The 14,416-nt window shown below is 30.7% G+C and overlaps 2 protein-coding genes and 1 non-coding gene across 5 annotated transcripts in view; all 3 read left to right on the forward strand.

The window, feature by feature from the left end:
* Nucleotides 1-1,883: 1,883 nt before the first annotated feature.
* Nucleotides 1,884-2,834, forward strand: LOC117171722 (UPF0488 protein CG14286). Its single transcript, XM_033359282.1, has 2 exons — nt 1,884-2,003; nt 2,272-2,834. The coding sequence occupies exons 1-2, from the start codon at nt 1,983-1,985 to the stop codon at nt 2,812-2,814; spliced, it is 564 nt and encodes a 187-aa protein (XP_033215173.1). The 5' UTR covers nt 1,884-1,982; the 3' UTR covers nt 2,815-2,834.
* Nucleotides 2,835-3,151: 317 nt separating this feature from the next.
* Trnar-acg lies at nt 3,152-3,224 on the forward strand. Its single transcript has one exon. It is a non-coding gene; the product is annotated as a tRNA-Arg (tRNA).
* Nucleotides 3,225-3,443: 219 nt separating this feature from the next.
* Nucleotides 3,444-14,416, forward strand: part of LOC117171337 (threonine--tRNA ligase 1, cytoplasmic) — a 12,010-nt gene continuing 1,037 nt past the window's right edge. Inside the window, exons 1-3 of one of the 3 annotated variants that reach the window (XM_033358564.1) lie at nt 3,444-3,535; nt 3,969-4,049; nt 10,231-11,786. In XM_033358564.1, coding sequence (XP_033214455.1) covers nt 3,482-3,535; nt 3,969-4,049; nt 10,231-11,786 — 1,691 coding nt within the window. In that variant the 5' untranslated portion in view covers nt 3,444-3,481. The other 2 variants (XM_033358562.1, XM_033358565.1) reach the window with 2 other exon arrangements.

Below are 14,416 nucleotides of genomic sequence, written 5' to 3' on the forward strand. Positions count from 1 at the left end.
TAAACTTTTCACTCTCTTGACATTTTCTTGTACGACGAGCCATTATTGATTAATGGCCGTATAAACAATGTATTTTGTATAAACACACCCTCCCCTAAAGGCCACAAATTTCGAGTTATTAGCTATTACCTTTTTTTTATATTCTTACTTTTACCATAAAGAATCTAATTATCTTGAGTAGCATTTTCGATATCTGACCCTTATCTTTTAAAACTATTGTTATTAACAAAATCGCTCGCTTAAGAAAATTAATTTTTTCTTAATTTTTTTATTAATCCATGGCACAAAATAAAACTGTTCACCCTCCCAAGATAATTACATTATTTATCGTAAAATTAAGAATATAAAAAAGGTAATCGCTAATAACTTGAAAATTGTGGCTTTTAGGGGAGGGTGTGTTTATGAAATATACATTGTTTATAAGGCCATAAATAAATAATGGCTGGTCATACGTAAAAATGTTACGAGAGTTGAAAATTTTATTTTGTGCCATAGATTATTACACAAACTAAGAAAAAATCGATTTTCTTAATTGAGCTCTTTTGTTAATAACAATAGTTTTATACAATAAAGGTCAGATATCAAACGCTAACCAAGATAATTAGATTCTTTATTGTAAGAATAAGGATATAAAAAAAGGTGATCGCCAAAAACTTGAAAATTGTGGCTTATAGGGAAAGGTATGTTTATAAAACATACATTGTTTATATGGCCATAAATAAATAATGGCTCGTCGAACGAGAAATTGTCGAGAAAGTAAAAGATTTAAACATGTGTCAAGAAATGATAACAAAATTGAAGTCAGTTCTGGTAACTGAGAGTCATTATTTATATCAAATGTTATAAACAATTTATCAACAGAATTTATGAACACAAAATTATGTTAATAACGCTAGATAAAGCTTTCGCAACAATTTAAAGCAACATTATGACACTGGTTGATTTGGATGATTGCGTATTAACAAACTAAGAGTCTAAACGGTTTCCTTTTAAAAATAACAAATATTTAAGAACAATTTCAGGAGAGAAGTTTTCATTCGATCGCAAGAATTCTTTTTCCTTTTCAGAGATCTATTCTTGATATAGATAGTGTACAAGTTTTAAATTTTTCTGAATTATAGATTTTGAAGTAACACTGTGCAAATATGGCAATTTTGTTAAAAAATCATTTTTTTATAACGCTGTACATTCCAAACGGTTCGTCGTACGAAAAAGTTTAAACCAAAATTGATCCATATTTCGAAAACTTACCCAAGATATTCGTAATCAAGGGCCTTTTTCTGACCTTTTAAAAAAGAGTAATCTCAGGGACCTATTAGTGCATACAGAAGTGTTAGTGGCTACCGGATTATTCATCATCATCTAACTTTATTTTTAAAGTACTAAGAGGAAAATAATAGCACCAAATACATGGGACTAAACTTTTTTGTGATGTCTCCTTAAGAAATAATAGTAATTTGACTATTTTATTAAATAGTTTTTGAAAAATAAAAACTAACTTCCTAACACACTTTTAGTGGACAAATTATTTTCAACGAAGAACAAAACAAGGTTCAGTTACATACATTTTGTTACTTGTTTTTAGCATTAGGTGGTGATTAGAATCTCTAAGAATATCCTACTAATAACAAAGAGTTACACAGTACTTGTTAGATTTTTTTAAATTTAAACTTCGAATTGTGAGATTATATATAATATTTTTATTTATTTATCATTATTCATAGTTGTATTTTTTAAATTAAAATATCAATTTTCCACCTATAATTAAAGCCATTAAAACATAAATACCAACGAAAAATATTGTATGGTTTTCGCGCTAATAAACTAGATGTCAGCACTTCCTTAGCAAGAAATTATAAACACGTGTTGTATGTTTACTTGACAGGTTGAACGTGGGACAAGCAAAGTTGTCAAAAAACAGGTTTTTACAAAGTATATTACCAGACACTGGTCCAACAAAAATTGTATATCAACAATAAAAGATGCCCCCGAAACATAAACAGGTAACAATTTACTTTAATCAAACATACGAGCACAGATTTTCTAAGTTAAACGAATTTGAGGTTATGTATAAATAAACATATATTCCAAACCTGCCAAACAAAAGTTAGTTAAATGCTTTTGTTTATTAGCAATACATTAAATGTTCATCAAAACATAAGATACAAAAAAGGCCTTTAAATTAAGGAATCCTTACTCATATATTATTATTTTAAAAAATACGTCTCAAATTTGTTAACCTGAAACCTTATTTCTGCTTAAAAATTTCAGGCGGGGAAAAAATTACCTCCAAAACTCGAACAAAATTCGAAAGTTTTGAGTAGCACACTAAGCACGATATCGACAGAATCCACGAGAAGTGGGCTTCCTCCAGAGGCAGAGGACAGATTTGAAGTGGAACTTCTTTGGTGCATTCAGCAACTGCAGTCTCTCTTAGTAGATGGAACAATGACAGATAAACAAGTGTACATTGCCAATAAAAATCTCCACACGCTTAAAAGCGATTCAGCTTCTTTCATTAAAAAGCGACAAATAATGAGAAACACGTTTGGCGACTACAGGGCGAAAATGGCAGAAGACGAGATAAAATTTAAAAAAAGAAATTCATCTGTCAAATTTATTCCTTCAATCGTCCCAACAAAAAAATACTTATATTTAAAGAAAGCTCACAATCACGACGAACCTCCTCTTTCGGAAAAGCAAACAAATCAGGCTCAAAAACCTGCAACTTCTCAGGCTTCTACAAGGAAATTATTCACCTCTAAAGTATCGAACAAGCCTTTCAAATTTAATTTTGCGAGTCCGGAAAACTAGAATAAAGATTTTATACCAAATCTGTCGAGTATTTATTATTATCACCTGAAAAAAACATAACTTTGAATTTGGTTGTAGACTGATTGCTCAATTTCCAATACATATTTTATCATTTTAAATTATAGATTTGCAAAATTTAGACAATTTCTCATTTTCAGTACTCCAAATTCGTCTTACATGGAAAAACTTTATAATACAGTCCGTTTCACTATTAAAACCTTAGAAATATTGCCAAGTTTAATTTAAAAAAGTATAATTTTGTACTGTAATACGAGCGGTCTCAATACTGTTTCGATCCTCTGCGAGTCAACATTATTTACAGCCGCTTTCAACATAAGGTCCTGTGGCGCAACGGATAACGCGTCTGACTACGGATCAGAAGATTCCAGGTTCGAATCCTGGCAGGATCGACCTTTTTTTTTACATTCTTCAGATTCTTATTTAAATAAAAGTAAACCAACTCTTATGACCTTTTTGTTCATCATGAATATTCAAAGTTCAATTTGAACCCTTTTTTTGTTTGTTTAAAATTAAAATATTTGCTTACGAGCTACATTCTGCTGTATATTGCAATTTGCAACAAAAAAAAAGGATGCATCAGCGCCATCTGTCATCATTACCATAACCTCAAAAATCGCTCGATTCCCTAACCTTAACATATTCAAGAATGACTGACGACGTGGTAACTGGAGTCCAGAACGTGAATTTGCAAGACGAAAAGGCATGAATACTCAAATACATCATGTTTTCTGTTTATTATATTAAATTTCGAGTCAAACATGCTGACGACTTTGCGGTTACGGGTTATTAGAATTGTTCAAAGCCGCAATAAGTGGACACATGCTGCGGTTGGTTACATCGAATTCTATCCCTATTTTTCGCTTTTCTGAGTGATCCCTTTCGATTTTCTTGTGGTCATAATAATTTATTAACTTAATCGGTAATCAACTGAGTTCGTTTATTTTTGAGAATACTGATATACGAGTGCAGTGAACATGATCAATAATCTGATGTAACTTGCCTGTCTCGTGGATGCTACAATACGTGACTCACCTATCTTTATGTGTTAAATATTAAATTAGTTTAGTTTTTCTATTCAGAAACTTGAGAAATTAATCTTCCATTTTTGACCATTTTTTTCTTTATTCTTTTAGAAGAAAATGAAACCGCCGAAAGGAAATCCGGTTGAGAAGAGTTCCGTTTCGGAGCTCAAACCCTGGCCTTCTTATATTCAGGTGTGTACATTTTTATATTTTCAGTTTTATTAAGCTGACTTTAATTTAAAAAAAAACTAGCAGTAAATACACGCGCGCTGAGAGCCTGCCCGCCTCTCTGGATATTTATTTCCTAATATTAAAAACAAACAAGTTTGAAATCCATACAATAACCGATTTTTTAATTTTTAATATTTCAAACCTTTTTTAAACTGTTTATACTGAGTTAACAAATAAAATGCGATAGAATATCGTATTTTAGATTAATTCTAAGAAAAAAAGAAAAATCATTTCTTTGTTTACGTACTATTTTAAAGTTATGACGAAATAAATGACACTTGTCAGTAGACGGAACAGATGTTTCGCAGAAGTTTTGTATAACTTTGAAAACTTGATAAATATGAGATAAAGATATTGTATTGCTGTTTTAAGAATAAAAAATTATTCTAAATAAAAACAATTATTATTCGCGCGCGAGAAGTTTCTTGTTTGTGACAGTCGAATTCGCAGCTGTTTTTTTCACTTTTGAACTTTTGAACAAAATTTCAATGAATAACGAAAGAGTTCGAGAAATTATATCAAGATCAGAGATCAAAAGCGAAATACATATATTATTTGGACCATTCTTTTGTAATCCGCAATTTTTAATTTTTAAAAAATTCAAATACTCATAGCTTTGTCAAAAAAAATTCTCGGCAAATCGATAAGATACGTTTTGGTTTTCATTTTTTTTCTCAATTAAAGAAGGGACTTTTTAATTTTAAACATGCTGATTAATATTGTAATTAAGTTAAAGTGGGTCAGATTCTTTCTTTTCAACAGTTTTCTTATGATGAAAAGGAAGAATTTTTTATTTTCAATCTTTTTCGCAATCAGAAGTGGAAGTTTTTTATTTCAATATTTTTATTCAGTTGAAAGGAAGGGAAGTTTAGTATTTAACTGTGTTAAATACTAAAGTTAAATACTTAAGTGTGGAAAATGCTGTAATTTTCACATTTTTTTAAGATAAAATGTAGGAGGGGGGTGTACTGAATTGGAAGAAAGAGATTCTTTACTTTAAACATTTGCATTGAGATGGAAAGCAGTAAATTTTGCTTTTCAGTTTTTTTCTTGAATAGAAAAGGGCCTTTTTTTGAAACATCTATAGTGATTTGAATGGAGTCAAATTTTGTATTTTTAACATTTAACTTGGGATAAAAGGGAAAAATTTTTTGGTTTGAGATTGAAATGTTTAATTTGTATAATTTCTCTTGTTTCAAATTATTGTTCAATTTCGAAAGTCCTACAAAGAGTATTAGAAAAACTTTATGATTTTTTTTTAAATCTTAAAACTGAATAAGTGCAAATGTACATTTTAAATTATTTTTATCTGCTCAAGAATACTAACACAAAAATACACATTTAGTAATTTGCAACGTTGCTTATGGAGCATGTAAAGTTTAAAAAAATTAAAAAGCAATATTATGGAATTTAGGTTTCTGAATTTAATAATTGGAATTATAACTTTTTTAAATTTATAAACTGAAAAAATGAGATTTCTACGTTAACAAAACTTTAGTTTCATCTTCACAGTTCAAAATTTATGAATTTGAAGATGTAAACCTTTAAAATTTAATAATTAGAGACACTTAAAATTAAATGATTTTAAATTAGAAGCTTTCAGAATTAATGAATTCAAACATGAATCGTTCAAAATAAAAAAATTTTCGAACTTTGTTTAAAATTGAAGTGCATATTCTTAAATTCGTATCTTTAAACTAACTTTAAAAAAATGAATGATTTTTAAATTTTGCATCATCCTTTTTAAAGTTGACTAATTTTAATCTAAAGTGCAGGATTAAGGAAGTTCAAAATCAATGGTAAAAGCACACACGTAAAACGCGAACGGAAACTTAAATTATTATATTAATCAAGTTTAAGTTAGTTTAAAGAATCTCGATAAGTTTTCTGAACATTTATTGATTGTGAATGAATCGAAAAATTATAATTTGTAATTGAAGAAATAAATAATTTCCACCGAATCCGAATTTGTACACTTAGCCTCAACTATTGCTTGTTAGTTTATTCATTAAATTATATAAAGCGACGGAATTTAAGAATTAGTTAACGTATTTTCGATTTATTTGATATAGTATATAATATACTTGAAAATTCAGAAACAAATATGATTAATTAAATAAAAATTTGTATAGGAATAAATCTCAGGTCCAGACTTCAGAGCGTAATGCTTTTTTAATTATTTAATCAAATATTGCATCATTCAATAAGAAGTAAACAAATAAAGATATGCAAGAAATTTATTATTACATGTAGACAAGAATGCAGTATATTCAAAATCGTTCGATTTTAAAAATACTTTAAATTTTGGATTCTAAAAATGTGTATTTCGAAAGAAATTTTAATTAAAAATTATATTTATCATGAATCTCACTTTAGAAAGCCTTAAAATAAAAGTGTATTTCAATTTTTAAAGCCATACCAATTTATGAAGGCCCTTGTAATCGTGAAACTTGGTTATTTTTAGCATTTTATAATAGCAAATAAAAATTATATTCATCCAAAATAAATAAAAAACAAGAAAATTGGCGTCGCGATCATTGGGGCGAAGGTAACGATTAGTGGAAGGTTTACCTTCTTCAAGCCTTTTGACAAATTCTCAAATTTAATTTTAAAAATCTACTAGCGTCTTTCACATAGTAGTGACAATTTTCCATCAACTTTGCTTTCTAATAATGTGATTTTAAAAGACATAATAAAAGTTTTGTACATTTTGTACAACAAAATCCAAATAAACGATATAAATCAAAGGTTTCAATAACGATAATAATAATAATAATAATATTGAAGTGAAAATGCCTAATTTCTATTGACTTACCGATTACACTGATCGCCAAATCATTGCAAATCGCCGTCGAAGATTATCACCTAACCTACAAACAAAAGGGCACTGGACACTGTAATTTTTTTCAATTTTTCATCTGTCTTTGTTAATCATTTTTATTATCCCAAGTATTGTTTATTGACCACGTCAGGTTTTTCTATTTAAGCGATAAAATACGAATTCGTTCAAAAAAATGTATTAAACATTTTTTAGATTTGATCACGTGACCGAAAGGTAGTTGTTTAAACACGCCGCACGCGTTCAAATTCTAACGGTTCGCGCGGATTATGAATATGGCCATTTTTCGACATAACCCTCAAATTTGGATAAGGACATTAAGTGTATTTAAAAGCTCCAACCGAACTAGAACTTTAATATGAAAAATAATTTAGAAATATCGTCAAAAACATTGTTTTCACTAATCGTTAACAATAAATCTCTTCGACGGAGACTCGACAGTGAAAAATTTGAGGGGCTCTTTACGGTCGTATTTCGCGATGAATTTTTTTGAAAACCAGTGTTATAGCATAATTCGACGTGGGAGATAATGTGAAATTATTATTTTGTGTTAAACCGATACAAAATACATGTTTTAATAAAAAAATACGGAGCGAAAGAACACCGACGACACCGCACAAGAAACTTAAGCCGAATTGAAAACAAGATATGTCAATGTGACAATTTTATGTTGATTAGGAGGTTATTTTTATAGGGATTATTTTATATATTTAGAACAATAATGAGAGAATTATTTTGGCAATCTAGCCATTTCTATTCATATTTTATACCAGATTATATATTGAAACTATATAAGTGTGCTTTTGGACTACGTAGTCAAAAATCAAGTGATAATAAACGGCGCCAAATTCGAAGTAACACCTTTACAAGAAAAACATAATTAAGCAGTTTAATTCACAAAAAAATCTTTTTAATACTTAGAATATAAGATGGGAATTAATAAACTGTTTAAAGATGTGTGTTTGAAAAATACAAAAATTCTACTTCAAATTATAAAATTAAATTCTTCAGGCCTTTTAAAAATGTGAATATTTAAAAATAAATAGGATCCACTGGTGAAAATATTTAATATTTAACGCTTCAAACACCTTATGAGGGTGGCCGGTCAAAGGTTATAAAATTAAAGTTTCGAAATTTTTTATTCTTTTATTTCATTTATAAAAGATTATATGTTAAGAATTTTATAAGATTAAGATTTTAGCCTTTGATATAATGTGTTTGCCAGTAATTTATTTATCTTGTATTTTGTATTTGGAAATTAAAGAATTTTGTTAAAGTTCTTATGTCTGTGCAGAAAAAATTGGTTGAGGAATTAATTTTCTTGAAAACTCGGGTTTTTCGGTTGAAACCAACTATTTTTTAATTAAAGTTGAAATATTTGTTGGTTCAAATATGTACTATTACTTTATTTGATAAAAAATCATATTGTTTGGTTTAAAATTGAACTAGTTGATTCAAGGTTGAAACAATTTTTTAATTCTTTTTTGATTAAATAATTATATTTTGAGTTAAAAATATATCATTTTAGTTGGAAATTCTTCTCTTTGGTTAAAAATTAATTTTTAAAACTAAAATTGTAATTATTCCAGTTGAAGATCCATCATTGTAGATGAAAATTGACCGCTTTGGTTGAAAGTTGAAGTATTTTGCTGAAAATCGATCATTTTTAATTGAAAACTCTTCTACCTAGGCCACAATGGCCCTTTTTTGTTAAGTTTTTTTGTAGATTCGTCTCTGGTTAAAAAGTTAACGATTCTATTGAAAATTCATTTTCAAAAATTTGTAATTAACGTTTTTAACTGAAGACTCGTCTTTTTGGTATAAAACTAATCTTCGTTTGAAATTTCACCCTTTTTGGTTAAACATCCAACTGTTTGGTTGAAAATTTATATTTTTGGGTTGCAAGTTTTAACTATTTTATACAACATTCGTCTCTGGACTTGAAACTTCAACAATTTGGATCAACTTTTTTTTTCTTTCTTGACTGAAAAATCAACAATTTGTTTAAAAATTAATTTTTGTGGTAGGGAAACTCATCATTTTAGTTGAAAATTTGCCTATTTTATTTAAAATGCAACTGTGTTTGGTTAAAGTTTAATATTTTTCATTTAAAAATTAGATTATTTGGTTGTAACTGTTTGGTTAAAAACTACTTTCTTTCGGTTGAAAACATTTAACTGTCTTCTAAAAAATTCAATTATTTCGTTGAAAGTGCAAATATTTTTAGTTGAAGTGGTATTTGAACCGAACTTTGAACCGAATTTTACAGGAAAACTAAAGAACTGCCTATCTTTCACGCAAATAATTTTAAACGAAAAAAATGCAAAAATATTTCGAGGTACTGTTAAGCTTTATCGAACCATGAAACGAACATCCTGAAGAAATCCTCCTTTTCCGTGAAAAAGTTTGTCAAAGGAACAACGCGATCTCATAAACTCTGATTTTTAAACAAGAAAAGTTGCATAATTGTTTTATTTTTCAATTAAAAAAAAACAAATAAGAAATTACGTTTGAGCTATTGGTTAGCTCCACTGAATCGCAAAAAGAGCAATTAAAAAAAAGATAACCATGTTCGAGAAAACTCTGGTCAAAGATTGACGAGCACCAGAAAGCTTTATTTAAAAGAAAAACAAAAAAGTACTTATGAGCTATTGGTTAGCTCTATTGAATTACAAAAAGAGCGCTTTAAAAAAGATAGCTATTTGCGAGAAAGCCCTGGTCAAAATTCGAGGCGCACCAGAAAGTTTCCAATTGATACATAAAAAGTAACTCTTGCAGCAACTATTTCTTTCCAAAAAAATTCATAATTTTTGACGGATAAACTTCAAAAAATTAGAATCGACACGTTCTCTGAAAATCAATGACGACTGGGTGACACCACTCTATGAAGCATGGCACTTCCGCCAGCAAGCATCGTGGCACTTACGCCTGTATACACTTACTTTTTTCCTTGACCTACTTTCGGGTCGAACTGTACCAAAATCTTCTACTGGGACACGAGTTATGAGCAAACAAGTAGTTAAAGTCAATTAACCGATTTTCGAAATTTGGCACTTGCGCCCGTATGTAGTGTGGTCCTTCAAATGTTAAAAATTTTATGTTGTATTAAAAGAATATTTAATTCGAAACGTGCAAAATTTTGTAGGACAAACTTATTCGAAAAAGTTGATCAATACTAAGATAAAAATATATTTTAAAGACTTAAAATGCATTTTTGACGAATTTTTCTAATACTTAATGTTGTCATTTCCACACTGTTGCAGTGTCACATTTTTCCTACATAAATTTTATGTCCTATTCCAGGAGCGAATCGACCTGTATGATAAACTGAAGGCAGAGTACGAGGCAGAATTAGCGTCCAAGCAAACCCAGGAAATAAAAATTACTCTCCCTGATGGAAAGGAAATAACAGGCCAATCATGGCGCACAACTCCATACGAAGTCGCCAAAGGCATCAGTCCCGGCTTAGCAGACAACGCTGTAATTTCCAAGGTCAACAATCAAGTCTGGGATCTGGACAGACCCCTCGAGTCCGACTGCAGACTCCAGCTCCTAAAATTCGACGATCCTGATGCCCAGCAAGTTTTCTGGCACTCCAGTGCTCATATTCTCGGCGAGGCGATGGAACGTGTCTACGGGGGCTGTTTGTGCTACGGACCTCCAATAGAAAATGGATTCTACTACGACATGTTCACCGGAGAAAAGGGAATCTCCAATCTGGACTTCCCCTACCTCGAGAGTCTCTACAAGAACATCGTTAAGGAGAAACAACCTTTTGAAAGACTTGAAATGAAGAAGGAAGATCTCCTCGAGATGTTCAAGTACAACGAATTCAAGGTTCGCATCCTGAATGAAAAAGTCAAGACACCCACGACCACAGTTTACAGATGTGGACCCTTGATTGATCTCTGCAGAGGTCCTCATGTGAGACACACTGGAAAAGTCAAGGCAGCGAAAATCACCAAGAACTCCTCAACCTACTGGGAAGGAAACGCAAACGCTGAAACTCTTCAGAGAATTTACGGAATTAGTTTCCCAGATAGCAAACAGTTGAAAGAGTGGGAAAAGTTCCAGGAGGAAGCTGCTAAACGCGATCACAGAAAAATCGGAAAAGAACAAGAGCTCTTTTTCTTCCATGAATTGTCCCCGGGATCTTGCTTTTTCCAACCGAGAGGTGCTCACATTTACAATACTCTAATCGAATTTATCCGGGCTGAGTATAGAAAGCGGGGATTTCAGGAAGTCGTCACTCCTAATATTTACAACAGCAAACTCTGGCAAACTTCTGGACACTGGGAACATTATGCGGAGAATATGTTCTCCTTTGATTCCGAGAAGGAGACTTTCGCTCTGAAACCGATGAACTGTCCAGGTCATTGCATGATTTTCGATGTTCGTAATAGATCGTGGAGGGAACTTCCACTGAGGTTGGCGGATTTTGGAGTCCTGCATCGTAATGAATTGTCTGGAGCCCTGACGGGATTGACTCGGGTCAGGAGATTCCAGCAGGATGATGCTCACATCTTCTGCACTGTTGATCAAATCAAGGATGAGATGCTGGGGGCTTTGGACTTTTTGAGACATGTCTATGGCGTTTTTGGGTTTTCGTTCAATCTGGTTTTATCTACGAGGCCGGAGAAGTATTTGGGAGAATTGGCTGTTTGGGATCAGGCTGAGAAAGCTCTCGCCGAGAGTTTGGATACCTTTGGAGAACCTTGGAGAGAGAATCCTCAGGATGGAGCTTTCTACGGTCCTAAAATCGACATCACGATTACGGATGCCTTGAAACGAGCACATCAGTGCGCCACGATCCAGTTGGATTTCCAACTGCCGATCAGGTTCAATCTTTCCTATGTTAGGTATGTTTTTCATTTATATATATGTCAGAATTGAAAACATTTTTGAAATTCTGGTGGGTCGGATTCCACTTTAGCTCTATGTCCTCTTCAGTTTACACTGCAATTAAGCAACAGCTCGGATAGACCGCAGACTTTTTTATCACTTTAAATTTACTTGAAATCCGAGGGTTAACCATTTGACTTTTGAGTGTTCACCAGATGTTAATATTTCACAAATAGTTCAAAAGGTTTAACAAAGATTTCAAAGATTTATACAATATCAAGGATTTTACAAAGCTTTCAAAGATTTGTCTCAAAGGTTTCACAAAAATTTCAATTATTTCACAAAGATTTCCCAAAGATTCTAGACTTTAAAAATTTTCACAAATGTTAAAACATTTTTCAAGGATTTCACAAAGCTTCCAAACATTTAAATGATAGCTCAACGATTTCACAATAATTTCAATAAATTCTCAAAGATTTACAAAATTTCAAGAATTTCATAAAGCTTTCAAAGAGTTAAATGATGTCTTAAAGTTTCACAAAAATTTCAAAGATTTAAATGATGTCTCAGAGGTTTAATAAAAATGTCAAGGATTTCAAAAAGATTTGAAAAATTTCAAAGATTTCAATCAATTAACAACGATTTGGCTATATTTTCAATAATTTCACAAAGATTCCAGACAAATTTCGAGGATTTCCAAAATTTAAAAAATAGCAATTATTTCACAAAGCTTTTAGATTTAAATGATTTCTCCAAGGTTTTAAAATCATTTCAACCATTGCACAAATATTTCAGACAAATTTCAAAGATTTAAAAAATTGCAAGGATTTCACAAAGCTTTCAAAGATTTGCCTCAAAGGTTTCACAAAAATGTCAATCATTTCAAAAAGATTTCCCAAAGATTCTAGACCTTAAACAACTTCACAAAAATTATAAAAATTTCAAGGATTTCATAAAGCTTTCAAATATTTTAATGATAGATCAAAGATTTCACAATAATTTCTATGACTTCACAATGATTTCCCAAAGATTTAAAAAATTTCAAAGATTTTATAAAGCTTTCAAAGATTTAAATGACATCCTAAATGTTTCACCAAAGTTTCAAAGATTTCACAAAGATTGGAAAAAGTTCACAGATTTAAATAATTTCACAAGGATTTCACAAAGCTTTCTAAGATTTAAATATTGTCGCAAAGATTTCACAATATTTTCAATCATTTCACAAAGATTTTCCAAAGATTTCAGACAAATTCAACAAATTTCACAAAGATTTAAAAAATTTCAAGAGTTTCAAAAACCTTTCAGATTGAAATGTTGTCTCAAAGGATTTGAAATATTTCCCAGAGATTGATAAAAATGTCATGGATTTCAAAGATTTTAAGGATTTCTGAACGATTTCAAAAAGATTTCAGAGATTTGACAATAATATCAAAGATTAAAATTTTTTTTTAAATTTAACAAAGATTTTAAACGATTTCCCAGAAATTTACAAAAAATTTTATGGAATTTAAAGGTTTAAGAAATTTTACAAAGCTTTCAATGATTTATCAAAGATTTTGGAGATTTTAAAATAGTTTCAAAGATTTCACAAAGATTTTAAAGGATTCGGAATATTATTTCACAAAGATTCCGAAGATTTTACGAAGGCTTGTACAATAGGTTTGAAGAGTGATCGACCCCTAGGATAAAACGAAATTATATATTTAAGGAGGTACCATCGCTACAAGAATTTTCATTACCATTTCAACCAAACTTTCACGATATCTAAATATGATCACCAAAAGTACTAAGTTAAAATCTCAGAAGCCTAGGCACTTTATAAATAAGTTATTAACGTTTTTATTTTCGTCATATTGAACATTGCGTCTTATGAGAGATGGCGTTTTTGAGCTCTTCACTGAGTGATATCTAAGTAACCACCATTAAGATGTTATTGATAATTTTTTAGATGAAAAACAAGTATTTCAAAATTGAGGTGCATAAATAATATTAACCACTTAGTTCCTGCATATACATAAAAAAAATTAATCACAAAACTAGCGCTTCTGAACGTTGACTATCGCAATCTGGCAACATCGCGAGGCGCGATCAATGTAGATTTCAGTCAGCCGTTGATTCATGTCGCCGGCGAAATGATCACAATATTGCCAGATTTCAATTGAGTAAGTCATACGAGTGTAGGTATTACGACTGCGTAGTCGACTGATCTCGGCAGTAGCGATGGTACCTCCTTAACCCTTTAACGTCAAAAGGACACTCTTTGAGTGGCCTCTTTTCTACTTTATTTTTCACGATGAAGACGTCAAGGAAAAAATTCGTAAAGTACCAATCCCACTATTTTCAAGGTCGCTCTTTTCAATGGTGGAATCCAAATTGCATGAAAATTCCATTTTACATTATTTATTTGCAAAATAACACAAAAAAACGCAAAATTTTTAGTCACATTTTTTTTTCATTCTAGATTTTGAACCCCTTATCGTTAGGTTTTCCAACTTTGAAGCAGCCTAATCGTGTCCTCGATTGTTCTTCTTTCGAACCATGTGCCTTTTTTTTTTTAAAATAGTTTACACTTGCAAAATAACGTACAAAGCAACTTTAAATTTTTATAATTTTTGGACTATTCAAATTTCTTGATTGGAACGCTTTT

This window comes from Belonocnema kinseyi, chromosome 4 (genome assembly GCF_010883055.1).
Source record: "Belonocnema kinseyi isolate 2016_QV_RU_SX_M_011 chromosome 4, B_treatae_v1, whole genome shotgun sequence".
Classification (NCBI taxonomy): domain Eukaryota; kingdom Metazoa; phylum Arthropoda; class Insecta; order Hymenoptera; family Cynipidae; genus Belonocnema; species Belonocnema kinseyi.

Excerpts from the sequence above, each read along its gene's own strand:
- LOC117171722 (XM_033359282.1), top strand. The coding sequence starts at position 1,983 with ATGCCCCCGAAACATAAACAG. Across the intron at positions 2,004-2,271 it reads TGCCCCCGAAACATAAACAG|GCGGGGAAAAAATTACCTCC; the intron begins GTAACAATTTAC and ends TAAAAATTTCAG.